The 13913-nt window shown below is 35.4% G+C and overlaps 1 protein-coding gene across 2 annotated transcripts in view; it reads left to right on the forward strand.

The window, feature by feature from the left end:
- LOC115603945 (multidrug resistance-associated protein 1-like) overlaps positions 1-13913 on the forward strand; it is a 32624-nt gene that overhangs the window by 14641 nt on the left and 4070 nt on the right. Inside the window, exons 13-24 of one of the 2 annotated variants that reach the window (XM_030476458.1) lie at positions 915-1091; positions 1607-1774; positions 2832-3018; positions 4494-4563; positions 5507-5567; positions 6729-6948; positions 7423-7577; positions 8682-8837; positions 9859-10058; positions 10880-11006; positions 12393-12494; positions 13429-13572. In XM_030476458.1, the coding sequence (XP_030332318.1) occupies positions 915-1091; positions 1607-1774; positions 2832-3018; positions 4494-4563; positions 5507-5567; positions 6729-6948; positions 7423-7577; positions 8682-8837; positions 9859-10058; positions 10880-11006; positions 12393-12494; positions 13429-13572 (1767 nt within the window). The remainder of the gene's footprint in view (positions 1-914; positions 1092-1606; positions 1775-2831; positions 3019-4493; positions 4564-5506; positions 5568-6728; positions 6949-7422; positions 7578-8681; positions 8838-9858; positions 10059-10879; positions 11007-12392; positions 12495-13428; positions 13573-13913) is intronic. The other variant, XM_030476459.1, reaches the window with a different exon arrangement.

Genomic DNA, 13913 nt, shown 5'->3' on the forward strand with positions numbered 1-13913 from the left:
ACTTGTCTTGAAGTTACATAGAGAAATGAAAGTCCCCAGCACGGAATAGAGTTTAGGGAAGTTTTTTATAGGTTATAGATATAGAGGAAGTTAACCTCTAATGACAGACTACAGTGCTTGAGCCAACAAATATTAGAAGATAAGCATGATATCAATTAATCTACTTGCGAGTGGATGTGGCACCGTTAAAAAAGTGTCTCAGCCTTGAAAATAAGTGTTGAGCAAGAATCCACTCCTGTGGAAAGCTAGTACAGTATCCTGTCACCGTTGAGGGATGGGGAAAGAACATGAAGTTGAGGTTTTCTGAGTCTGAGAGTAGTAATTAATGGGGAAAAGACTAGCTGTGTATAGCTGTGTAAAATCTGTAAGGAAGGCATATGCCCAATAAGTGTATCTATACTATCAATTTGTTGTAAAATTAATAGAGTTTAAGAGGGCACGTAGCTTAATGTAAGAAAAGATCTAGGAGCATTTCCAGTTATCTTTCCTATCCTGTAACCTTAATTTCTAATGGCTGACATGTTCCACAGCATGTAATATAAAAATACAATCAAACTGTATTTTGGTATATACTTAATACAGACCCATTTTGCTGCATATAAATCTTACAATGGATACCTGTTTGTCATCGAGATCTTTCCCTGAAATACTGTTCAATATATGTTCCAGCTCTGTCGGTTTTATTCACAGTATGTGCTCTTATAACAATTATAGGCAAGCTGTTATACAGGAATATTCAACAGATATTGTTTTTATTACCTGACTTAGTTAAAATATTAACAGTTTAATAATGCCCAAGTTTTGGAAGTAATTACCGATTACTTTGAGGAAAAGCTGGATTTTCAAATGTATTTTGAATACCTTTTTTTTATGTTCAAAGCCTGAGTAAAAGAATTGTTTCCAACTCTTTTTAGGGCTCAGTGGCATATGCTTCTCAGCAGGCTTGGATTCAAAATGACACTTTGCAGGAAAATATTCTCTTTGGTGCAGATCTACATAGGCAATACTACGAACTTGTTTTAGAGTCCTGTGCTTTACTGCCAGATTTGGAACAGTTACCAAATGGAGACCAAACAGAGATTGGAGAAAGGGTGAGAATTTGAGGTGTCAGAAATGATGCAATAAGTTACAGCTTTTATGTTTTTATGTATTACCTATTTGATAATTTATACTGATGACTTCATCAGTGCTCAGCCAAGTAAATCTATCACATCTCTTTACTTAGCTTACTTACTTTGAACTTAATTTCTGTCCAAACTCTGAACTCTTACTTTTAAAATGGTTCTTTTCTATACAGAAGTTTGAGTCAGCCCTGTCCTGTTCTCAGAGGGTTTCCTCTATACTGTAAAAATGCCTGTATGACTGTAACTAAAAGTTATTTTTTAGTTTTCCAAAATAACTTGCATTCACCCATTTTTGGAGTGAGAATTTAATCAACAGAGCCCAAACTTTGTTCTAATTACTTGAAAATCCAAATTTACCTGTCTATATTCGTCTCTAGTATAAAACTTTGATTATCTGAAAAAACTAATGACAAGACTGAGTGTAATACACTGGTCTTCTTTAGTATTTCATATTTAAATGTGGATTATTGTGGCTTTTTTAGGGTGTCAATATAAGTGGAGGGCAGAAGCAGAGAGTGAGTCTCGCTAGAGCTGTGTACAGCAACGCTGACCTGTATCTTCTGGATGACCCCTTGTCTGCTGTAGATGTACATGTTGGGAAACACCTTTTTGAGAAGATAATTGGCCCTTCAGGTCTCTTAAAAAGCAAGGTAAAGTAGGGCAGCCTCCTTTCAATTTGGGGATGAACTGGTTTGTACAATACAACAGACACAGTAGAAGTGCCAGTCATTCTGCAAAAACTCATCTCTTAACTAGTGTGTTGATGAAAATTATTCTGAATAAAGAGGCTAAATGAAAAGCACAGCTGATTGTGCCAGTTTGAAGCCTGTTGGGTATACATAGAACAGACCAAAAAAAAGATTGAGAGCTTGCCTGACATGAGAGTCTGGAAGATTCACATAATATTTGCTTATTTCTTGTTTACTGGCAGTTTTTGAGGAGTGCTGTGATCTGCATATTGAAGGCAGAGTGGAGCCCTTTGTGGTCACTCTTGATGCCTTTCTGCAATGAATAGGTTATAGAAAGAAAGGCTTCTTGTTGAACAAAGACATTCCTAGGGGAAAGTGGAATCAGAAGGAATAGATTCTCCCATTTAAAAACTGTTCATGTGGGAAGGTAAGATATAGCTTGTAAAAAATCACTCTCCAGTGTTATGAATTAGTACAGATCATTCCTGCTGTCTGATGCCTGCAAAACACATGTATTACTATGAAATATTTACCATTATGAATACACTACTTACTATGAGGCAAATGTCTTTCGCTTTTCCTTTCTCCCTTCTCCCTTTTCTTAATTTACCTGCTCCATGGGTTATAAGTATGTGACAGAAGCAAGAACACTAATAATAGTAGACTTGCAAGCAGATTTTAATATCTTATATTATAAAAGTACATGTAGTAGATTAAAATCTGTTTTATCTACCTCTTCTCCTTACAACCTAATCTAAACCATTCTTGAGCAGAGGATACACATTAAGAAATAGCTAAATACAAGTAATAGCAAGTAGCTATGAGCAGAAAGTTTGACATTACAATCAGCAATTAAAAGAGTAATGTAGTAAAGTGGGCAATAAATAATATAATAATAAAGTAGACAAATGAGCAAAATCCCAGAAAAAATTCCATTATATCATTCCAGCTATCATAATGTCTACTTTTAATATACACTTTGTATTTATATGATGAAATGGAAAACATTGTGTTTCAGACTCGTATATTGGTGACCCATAACGTAACGTTCCTGCCTCACACCGATCTTATAATAGTAATGGAAGAGGGCAGAATAAGTCAAATGGGGACCTACCAAGAACTTGTTTCAAAGAGAGCTAATTTTGCTGAGCTTATTCAAGTCTTCAGTGCAGAGCATACAACTGAAGAGACGACCCCAGTGGAAGGTGAGAAAATCCGTATTCTGTGTTTGCCAAGTATTTTTAATTTTCATTCAAGCTGCTAAAAATATTCCTCCTCCCCTTCCTGGAAATGAATAGAATAATTGCTGGAAAATGTCTAAATTTTGGTATAGAATTACAGGTTGTAAACTGAAAAAAAGTCAGGCTTAAATGTCTTGAGATTAAATGGTTTACTCTTTCAGTTAATGAATGTATGATAAGCTGCCTTATGCAGCTGTTTAGTACTTTTACATACTGTATTAATTACCTGGCAGAGTTATCTGATTCTGTTAAGGATTTGTCACCCATCAAAAGACTTATGGACATTTCAAATTAATCTTGCAGTGTCAATGATTATGTCCTGTGTTATACTGGATGCTTCCCATTTTCATCACCGTAGACTGCTGTAATCATGGAGCACAGCAGAAGGAGTAATATTGTCCATTTGTAGGAGAAACAAAATGGATTTGGACTTAATTTACTTCTATACCTGAATTGTTCAATGTGTGCTCTTGAGAGTTGTGGAAAAAAATAGGTACATTGACAATACAGTCTGTTTGACCTGTTTCATTCCGTACTTCAGAAGATTGTGGTTATTTAATTTTGAGAGAAGGAATCTCTCCACATGACAAGAAGATTCTTATAACAGATAAGTGACCGCAGATGTTTATAACACTGGTTTCCAGTTAGCTTTGTGATTCTAAATTGAGTCTGCAGTAAGTACAGTGCACAGTCTGGTGGTCTGATGAATTCAGGCCCTATACTGTGGCCAGCACTCTGGTTTTTATGGGGAGGAGCAGAAAGACAGAACAGCGAATTTGCGAAATGCAGCAGTGGGCAGTCTTGAGGTGGCTGTGTTGGATGAAAGTGTGAGATAGCTGTGTAAGGAAATATGTATTATTCATGAAGGGTAATAAAAAGAGGGAAGGGGAAACAAAGTAATGAGGAGAATAAACAGCATGCAATGTGTTGTGATACATTTTACAGCAGAGGTACATTCATCAGGATGGATGGATTTAAAAATCATATATTCGTCTTGACAGATCTGTTGACAAAACCAGCATCAAATATGAAAAGGAAGAAAAAATCCATTCCTGGAAGAAAAAAGTGTTGCTCCTTTCATTAACACACAAAGAACAGCAAACTTGGTTTTCCAGACATGATGCACGCATACTTAGAGATAAACACTAATGTAATATTTGTAGGGATACTAATACTTTCAGTAAGCAGAATGCAATTCCAAAGAGACTCTGGGCTCATGGGGGAGATTTACCTGCTGTCATAGTTCTAGCATTTGGTCATGAAAGTTTCTGTCTTATGTACTAGCTGTCCCAAGACTAGGTCGACTTAAGTAGTTCATAATTTAAAGTATTCTCATCCACCATTTTATCCCAGTTTTCAATTTCTAGCTTCCAGTACTGTACCCATCTACTCATGGCATAATACTGAACAATGTTTCACTGCTTTTTTTTCTGTTATAGCGAGATCTCCAAAAGAAGAGGGCCAACTGGGCAGGAGTCTGCAAGAAAGAGAACTGCTGAAACATAAAGAGTAAGTATTAAAAAAATAAATAAAATTAGCCCTTGCTTAACTGATGCAATGTTAGAACAACGTGAAGTGCTGAAGTCTGTACAACTATGCTACACTGCGCAAAGATGGGTTAAGCCTGAATGACCATTAACAGTTGGCTGGAGGGCATGTAGCTGGAGCTTATCTGGGTTCACTTTATACTAAAGAAAACCAGTTAATGTGCTGCATGAGTTCAAGTGATCCAGTTCTTGGGCTGCTTCACTGTGTGAACCAAAGTACATTAAGCAGGAATGAAGAGGACTTTCAAAAGACTAACTGAAGTCACTAATGTGGATGCACCCACAATTCCCTGGCAGCAATTTGATTTTTTTGTGAATTAACAAGTTGTTTATGCTCTTTGTTTTTCCCCTGTAAGATTGATTTTCTATTTCCACCTTTAAGAAAACTTCTGGGCTTTCAAATAGTTGAATGACCTCCTAGATAATTTTTAAAACACTGTAGTGGTATATTTGCAGTGGTAGAAGATATGCAAAGGTGAAGTAGAAGAGGCTCAACCTAGTGAGTTCAGACAATGCACAACACTTCAGCTTAACCACCCTGGTCCAGAAGTAGTAGAATTGGATGTGTCAGATAGTAATCTCTAGTCCTGGGCCTAGATAAGGGCTGAGACCTGAGTTGCACCACATTTACATGCCTCAGAAAAGGGTGATCTTGCACCTCTAGCTGATGCCTATGCAGGGCAAGATCGGTTTTATCTACAGGTAATTATACAAGACATGAAACTAATGTTGTCTTCTGACCATAACATTATTGTAATAACAAAAACAGAACAGCTGAGGACAGTTCATGGCTCCATAGGAAAAATTTACAAGATTTTACAGTATTAATTTTTGCTTAGGAATAAATGAATATATTCTTTGTGTGATGATTCACAAGAAGATTTGAAAGTGTTTCTTGTTTGCAGTTCGTCCTTTGATCAATGGAAACTACTCACTAACAATAAAGAAAAAGTTGCCACTGGTGGTGTAAGTATCACCAATAGAAAAAGCTTTGATATTCATTTTTATAAAAATGTATTGCTTTCAGTTTTCTTTTTAAGGTTGCCTGAAATCTCATTACTGAATATGAAATAAGTCTTACGGGTTTATACCAAACTGTAAGTATGTAGTTTGAGATTTTCTGTTTTGATCATCTGCTACTGGCTGTATTTTCATATTACATCTAGTTCCAGCCTGTATTAATATTTGAGAAAAAAGAAGATTAAGAAGTCTTTTACCTCTTAGAAAAACATTCTGTCTTACCTTTACGAAGTTTAAATACTTGTATATTTAAATACCTGCTGGAGCAGAGACTAGAAAATTTGCATGGTAATACTGCTGCAGTAGTGGTTTATGTTAGAAGCACACTTTCTGCAGTCTCCATTTAAGAAAACCCTGCCAGTTGCTAGGGAGAGGGAAAAGAACAAGTGAAACTGAGTGTGGACAGGATCAAAACTTCCTGGGAAGCTATAGTTTAATTAAAAAAAGAATGGGGTGGGCAAGGGAAGAAGATGGTAGAAATAGGTGCTTGGAAAAAAAGTTTGCAGAAGAGATAGAAGAGTTTGTGCCGACTAGAACTCATTTCACTCCTGTAATTAAATCAAAGAATCTGTCATTATTCTGCTCCTAACAGTTCTACCTTTCAAATTTCCTGGCTGAGTTTGGCCCCATTAGTCCTCATATACACCAAGGATGAGAACTTTCTTGTGCTGACACTAATTTCCTTGGCTCCAGTAGCCCAGAGTGGCAGTTCTAAAGTTTCTAGTTCCATTGATGAATGGAGTAAGATTTGCTTCATACAAACCACCCAGGAATTGCATTAATTTGTTTGTTTGATCTGTTTTTGCTTGTTAGTTTTGTATAACTACATATGTAAGATTTTTAAAGTCTGACACTAGGAATTTTCACAAGGAAGATTGCCTATGATACGTATCATTAAAGAGCAGAGTGTAGTGGGAGAGGGAACCTTTTTACGGTATGATTTTTTTATACCTAGGTTATCAGATTTAATTTAGAAATGTTTTAGATTTATTCTGAATTTAATGTATCCACTTCCAAGTATGTGTTTTTGCCTTCAACAATTATAATGACTTTAAGAGTAACTCCTTTTTTTATATATATTTTCTTTTTTTTTAAATATATATTTAGATGAAAATGACGGTTGTTTTGAAATACCTCCAAGCCTTCAACTGGCGATGGATGTGGCTAACCATAGCTGCTTATTTAGGACAAAATGCACTAGCCATTGGACAAAATCTATGGCTTAGCACCTGGACTGCAGAAACAGCGGAAGTTAGTGATTTCACAGAATGGAAACAATCTCAAAACTATAAACTTCATATCTATGGACTTCTGGGAGTTATACAAGGCAAGGATGAGCATTTGTGACTGTTTTCTCACCACTTGCCAAGTTTGATCTGCCTGAATGTCTATTAGTGAAAAAATATTTCTGTCTACTTTGTAAACAGAATTGTATGCCACACAGTATAGTAGTTCAGCCTGGGGAGAGGAGATGTACAGACATGTTTAAGAAAATGCTATTTGACTTTATGATACTTCTGCAAATTCTTGGAACATCCAGTTGTAACCTAATGAAGTTACGTGAGGAAAGAAATTAGTGTTGATGTGTGGCACGCTAACATGAGAGACTTACATGCAGGAGAAACATACTTATGAAATAGTAAGATGTATCAACGAAATACAAATATGTACATTTGTAAAACTAAGATATGAAGTGTGACTGTTGGATTCCTCACTGTGGTAGAAAACTGTGACAGATACAAGTTCCATCTCTTTCCTTCCCCAACCATTCATACTGTCTTTTAATTCATCTGTTCACAAGGTCTTTTTGTTTGCTGCGGGGCCTATGTGATCACCAGGGGATCCCTGTCTGCTTCTCGGGCATTGCATCATCAGCTGTTAGACAATGTATTGCATCTTCCTCTTCAGCGTTTTGAAACTGATCCAGTTGGTCAGATCATTAATAGATTCACGAAGGTAAAAGGAAAACTCGTGTATTTTCCATTTTATGAAAATGAAGCTTGCATGACTACAGATTTAATTCCATTTAGTGTTGTTGAGAAATGAAAGATACAAAAGTAAGTGAATTTAATATCTAGCAATAGAAAGTTATTTTAGTGCATAAAAACTTGAAGAACTGTTTCAAGCTATTTTCTTACAAAATCATCAAAACATGTTATCAGTAGAAGTTGCATAGATCCTTTTCAAGATCATTAGGAGGTCATTCCTCAAAAACCATTCCTGCCACGCAACGAGTTCACTAGACATAAACCTGATCTGTTTTTTAAAAAATGTGTATTTTTCCTTGATAGTGTATTGTATATCAGACTCAAATGTTTTTGTCAAAACCAATTAATACATTACGTTCACATTCTCAGAGGTATAGAGACCTAAAGGGAATGTTATTTTCTCTTTTTGTAGTGTTTTGGCTTTAACTGGAACTGCTAATACATAAACAAGTGTTATTTACTATGACTTTAATAGTTCCCACTCTCTTCATAACTACATCGTTGCAATACACTACTGATTAGTTCAGATATAATGACTGCTTGTGGCTGTGTTCTCTAGAATAGACCCACGAGTGGTTGTGTAGTAGACTAAAAGATCAGTTGATTTAGGTTTCACTTAAGACCCTGGTTTTAGGTAGTAGTATATTATAAACTGGGTTTGAAAAAACTTTACTGTGTACAGTAAGAGATTAGTAATATTTCCATACACTTCTAGAATTATTAACTGGAGTATACAAGGGTTAGGGTTCAAATTCCTGGCCTCCTTTTCAGTCTGATATGCTTTACGTAAGCTAAATAGTATTGGGTCACAAAATAGCAAGAGCTGTGTCTTTTTGACTTGAACACTCTGCGTCTGTTCTCTGACATGAGTAGTCTAAAAGCTATTATGCCTATTCTGCTTTTAGAAAAATAATAATTATGTATGAATACATTTTATTAGGATATAATCAGGGTGATCCTACTCATTTTTACTGAAGATATTTTAGTTTGGTTCCATTTTTAAAGAATGCTTTCTCAACGTTTTTAGTGGAATTTACTCACAAAATCTTGATTCTTCTGTGCATTGTTACAGGACTTATTTATAGTGGACTCACGTTTCCATTACTACTTACGAACTTGGCTAAATTGTACACTAGATGTTATTGGAACCATTCTGGTTATCACGTCTGCCTCACCACTATTCATAGTGGTAGTTATTCCCCTGGGATACTTCTATTTTACTATCCAGGTAAGTGTATCAAGCTTTTATAAGGATTTCTAGATTTATGTGGGTGAAATATCCAAAGCAATCAAGGATACAGGCTTAGATTATTCCTTACTGTGAAAAATATAATAATCTCCAAATATATATGTGTGTGTGTGTGTGCATACAAAGAACACACGTGAAATTGCTTTCAGAAAAAATCCTCAGGCTCCTTAAAAGGAAATTAGAACACTTATTAAATATATCCTGCAGTGCTTGCGAACTTTTAACAACTTTGTATTTTCCTCTTTATTAGGAAGATACAATATTGATATAGATTCCACCAAGAGATTTGATGGTTATCTGAAAAAACGGGGTGTAAATTATAGTTTATGTTAAAAGCTGAAGTAGCCATGAGACAGCAGATGTAAAATAGAATGATCCCTAAACTACCTGTGCTGTATTTTGTCTAGAGTGTCAGTTATACTACTGAGAAACCAAAAAGTAAAGTTTCTGAAACACTAATGACTGCATTCCTGTTTCTTGATGCTCAACATATGGTCTGTGATTAAAGACTGTAAGAAGTTCTCATAATAATAATGTAGGACAAAATAGGAAAAGAGTACCTGGATTCAGTCTCTGCTAAGGAATTTACATTGATACATTGAAGAAATAAAGGGTGACTTTCACCTGAGAAAGAAGTAGGACATTGTAATTTGAAATGTTACGGAGAAGTGTTAATTGTTACACACCTTTTGTGGTATAGCCCATTTGCTATAGAATTTGGAAATGATGTTCTCTTATTTAACCTTGCCAGTAATTTATATATTGCAGTCATATAAGCATTACAATGTTGGTGTGTCCAAAGAGACAGATTTTTTTCCTATACTATTTGTGAATAGCTTTTTTTTCCTGGAGACTTCCAACTTTATCATATTCAAATTTTACAGGAATTACTAGACAGATTACTTAACTGGAAATAAATATGGCAAATATTTTAAATAATGTAAGAGAAGGTGTAGCAACTTAAGATGTCTGTCTTGTCTGTTTTATACTGTTTTATTAGCGATACTACATAGCGAGTTCACGACAGATTCGACGGCTGGCAGGAGCATCACATTCTCCTGTGATCTCCCACTTCAGTGAGACTCTTGTAGGGCGATCAACAATTCGAGCATTTGGCCACCAAGAGAGATTCATTAGAAAAAATAATGATGTTGTGTATGAGAACTTAGTTTACTTCTACAACAATGTCATCTCAAACAGGTACTTTACAGCAGTTCTGCATCTGTGACTGAGACCACCTTCTGTAGAATTCCACAACTAAGTGTTTATCTTTAGTCAGAGTAAATCCACTGAGAAACAGAAGAGCAATTTATCCAGCACTCTTTGTAATGAACGAATAGGTTATGTATAAGCACTAGGATGATTTCTTCTTTATGTACCAAAACCTAGTAGGTTTACAGAAAACATGCATATTCTGTTGAGAATATTAAAAAACATCTAATGAGAATATATATAAAAAAGGGGAATAGAAAAAAAGTTTACCAGTACGTCATAAACATGGACTGTATGACATTTCAACTAACAATTCCTCTTACAAGTTTATGAACAAATCAAATTTGTATTTCAGTAATTCATGTGGAAGTAACTTGAGAAGAACTCTCAAGAAGTCTTGAGAGTGAAATCTTGGGTTTAAGGAAATAAGTCCATTTCCTCTCCTTCCTTTGTGATGCAGTTCAGCTACAGGCAGAGATGACCAATGAGTTTTTCAGTTCTCGTTTTCAGTCATACACCTGAATCTTTTCCGGATAGGAAGAGTAGGAAAGCAGTATAAGGAGTGAAGGGAGCACTAGCCAGGAGTTGAGAGACCTGCATTTTGTTTCTAGCGGTGCTACCAGTTCTAGATGTATCATATTCCCTGCCCAGTCCATCTGTAAAATGGGAATGATAGTACTTACCTCTTTTGTTAGGGTAAATTGATAACACAATGATCTCAAAGAGTCATTATATTAGCAATATTTTCACTATACTAAAAAAATTGTTGTAGGTAATTTACTTTTTTCTTTGCCTTGATTTACGAACAGGTGGCTATGTGTCAGGCTTGAATTCCTGGGAAATTTAATGGTGTTCTTTGCTGCACTGTTTGTAGTACTGGCTGGAAATACCATGAGTTCTTCTACAGTGGGTTTATCAATATCCTATGCTCTAAACGTAAGTAATAGCGTAATTTTTTTGCTGCTACCACATTGCTTGTGAAAAAGGAAGAATACATACAGTGAAGCTGAGTAGGTGAATATACGCGGTGGCATCAATGACACTAAATCCCGTGGGCAGAACAGAATTTTCCTTTGAATCCCATTAATTCTGGGAAGTTTCACATTAATTATTTTCCAATTCTGAATTTAGATGAAATGGTAATTATTAAAACATATTTAAAAATCAAGTTAATGAAACTAGATATGGTTTATTTTTAAGTGTTTTGTTAATCTAAATCAGAAGCCTAGTCATGTACAACTATACTTCATATTTGATTTCTTGTCCCTGTCCACTTGCTGAATGTTAGGCAGGATTGCTTACTTAAAGGTTTAATAAAATCATTTACTTTGGCATTGTCCTTATAAAAGTAATGCGTGAGAGCCACAGCTGAAGTGTGTCTTGAAGTAAGGTAAACTCTGCTGATAAGATGCTAGTTAAAATAAATCTTCAGTATTATGTATGCACAAACTAAGCATTCAAATTTCTTTAATCTTACGATGCTTAGGGATGTAGTCATATCCAGATTCTCACTGTGGTAAGTGCTTCAGAAACACAGCTGGCAGGTACTCATGAATAAAAATATACACACACAAAAAAAGAAGTATAGACAATTACCTGTCATGGCGTATCCACATCACCCCCAACTGACAAGAGTTCCATTTTCTATTATTCAGAGGTAGAACAATCTCCTTCATATCATCATATATGTGGTGATGATAGTCACGGGTACTGCACAGTTTTTCACCTTCATCTGATGTCAAATTGACACCGTTCTTTAGTTATATACAGTATTTCAAAATGGTTGACTCGACTCTTAAGAATTCTTTTGGCTCACTGTTTTCCTATAGGAGTGGAAATATTTAACCACAGAATTGGTTCTCTCTGCAGAAGCATTTCCAGTGCTTGAAGATGACAAATTTGGCAGACATGGTAGACCAAATACATATCTCCATTACAAATTCTTTGTTCTGTATTGCTAGCTTACTTTACCTAGGGAATAGTGCGTTAATGTACCTGCAGTATGAGCCATATATGTTTTTCCTTTCAACATCATACAATTTACTGTGCACTTTCTGTTGATCCTGAAATAGTTTCAGATTTCTGTTATATTAGTGAAAATTACAATAGCCACTGGGCAGTCTGACAGCAGACAAGAAGTTCTCAGGGGAATGCTGAGATCAGTGATTATTTGGTGTGTTGTCATTTTCTGTATGCTTTTTGGCTTCTGTGGTGAAGTATCTAGCTTATGAGATGATTAAATTCAGGATAAGTTTTGGAATTAGTATGCTGTATTCTAGTAGAATCAAATGTTTGTGTTCTATGATGCAACTATTTCCCCAGATAATTCAGAGTCTAAATTTTTGGGTGCGTAAAGCATGTGAAATCGAGACCAATGCGGTTTCAATTGAAAGAATTTGTGAATATGCAAAAATGGATAAAGAGGTAAGCATTCTTGAAATGGTGAGGTTTCTTCCTCAATATTTAATTTATGTGCTTAGAACATTACTAACTTAGAATGATTTTAATATTGGTGACTGGTAATAGCAGGTTATAATTTGTTCTTAAATACTTTCTCTTATTTTTTTACATGGAGAATCATATGTAGCTTCTTCATTACATTTATAGTCATAGCAGTTTTATTCTTATTTTGACCATAAAAGTCTTGGCATCCTTCTTAGCAATAGATTTTGTAGTAAGACTAATGCAGGTGAACTTTCTATGCTATGTGCAACCAAGAAGAGCATTTTAAGAGGGGAAGAGCAGCCTGTCAGACCCCTAACTGTTACTCACCTCATGTCTGAAGAGACTTCTGCTTTAAACTGATTTGCGTTGGTTATTGTGCTTTTCTGAAAGTAGTGCCAATGTCAGGTATGGAGGCATAAGAGCCTTTGGTCTGTCTCAGAAACAAGACTCTCTTCTACCTCTTCATTCTCTTTTACACTTCCCTCATGTTTATGTTTCCTGGTCTTTGTACACATCTTTCTGTTGTCTCCTACTCCATTTCTTAAAATATATCTCATAAAATATGCTCTTTAAATATCTGCAAGATTAGGCATCAGATTAAATTTAGTTCCTGTCAATTGATGGAACAAATATGAGACTATTAGCAACTACTCAGTTAAACTGAGCTCACTTTTTAAAATGAGTGTATACATGTTAAAAGACCCACAATCCAAACCAAACCCGGAACTCTTAAAAACCCAGCTGGAATGTTTCTGCCCAGTTCATGAAAGTAGGTTCTCCTTCTCTTATATTGCACTAGAATTATCCTAAACCTCCTGGGATTTTTAAAGATACATATAATTTTCCTAATGTTTTTATTAACTTGTAACACTTTTAAAATCATACACTGAAATACCAATGGTTGTAATTCCAGGGCCCGTGGATAACATCAAAAAGACCACCAGTGGGGTGGCCTGATAGAGGAATAATAAAGTTTGTTAACTACAAGGCTCAATACAGGAAGGATCTTGGTTTAGCCCTGAAAGATGTCTCTTTTCAGACACAGAGTAAAGAGAAGGTACTGTATATGACAAATAAATCAGAGGTATAAAATTCTGTTCCCAACTTTCTACTTCAAAAAGATTTAATATGAGGAGACTCAATTACTAGATACAGCAAGATGATGTCGAACAGCAAAGATGTTAAGTGGGTAAGACATTAAAGAAAAATCAAATGAGAAAACTACTTTTTCCCATTATGCAGAAATACTTTTCCCTGTAAGAAACTGAGATAATGTTTTATGAATTCAGCAATTTTAAGGAAGATCCAAATTTGAAATTAAACCTCTTGTCCACTGTGCGCAGTATTTATGTAGAGAAATATGCTGCCAGACCAGTGCTAATCAACTTTGGGTTTGGA

Source organism: Strigops habroptila, chromosome 2 (genome assembly GCF_004027225.2).
Source record: "Strigops habroptila isolate Jane chromosome 2, bStrHab1.2.pri, whole genome shotgun sequence".
Taxonomy (NCBI): domain Eukaryota; kingdom Metazoa; phylum Chordata; class Aves; order Psittaciformes; family Psittacidae; genus Strigops; species Strigops habroptila.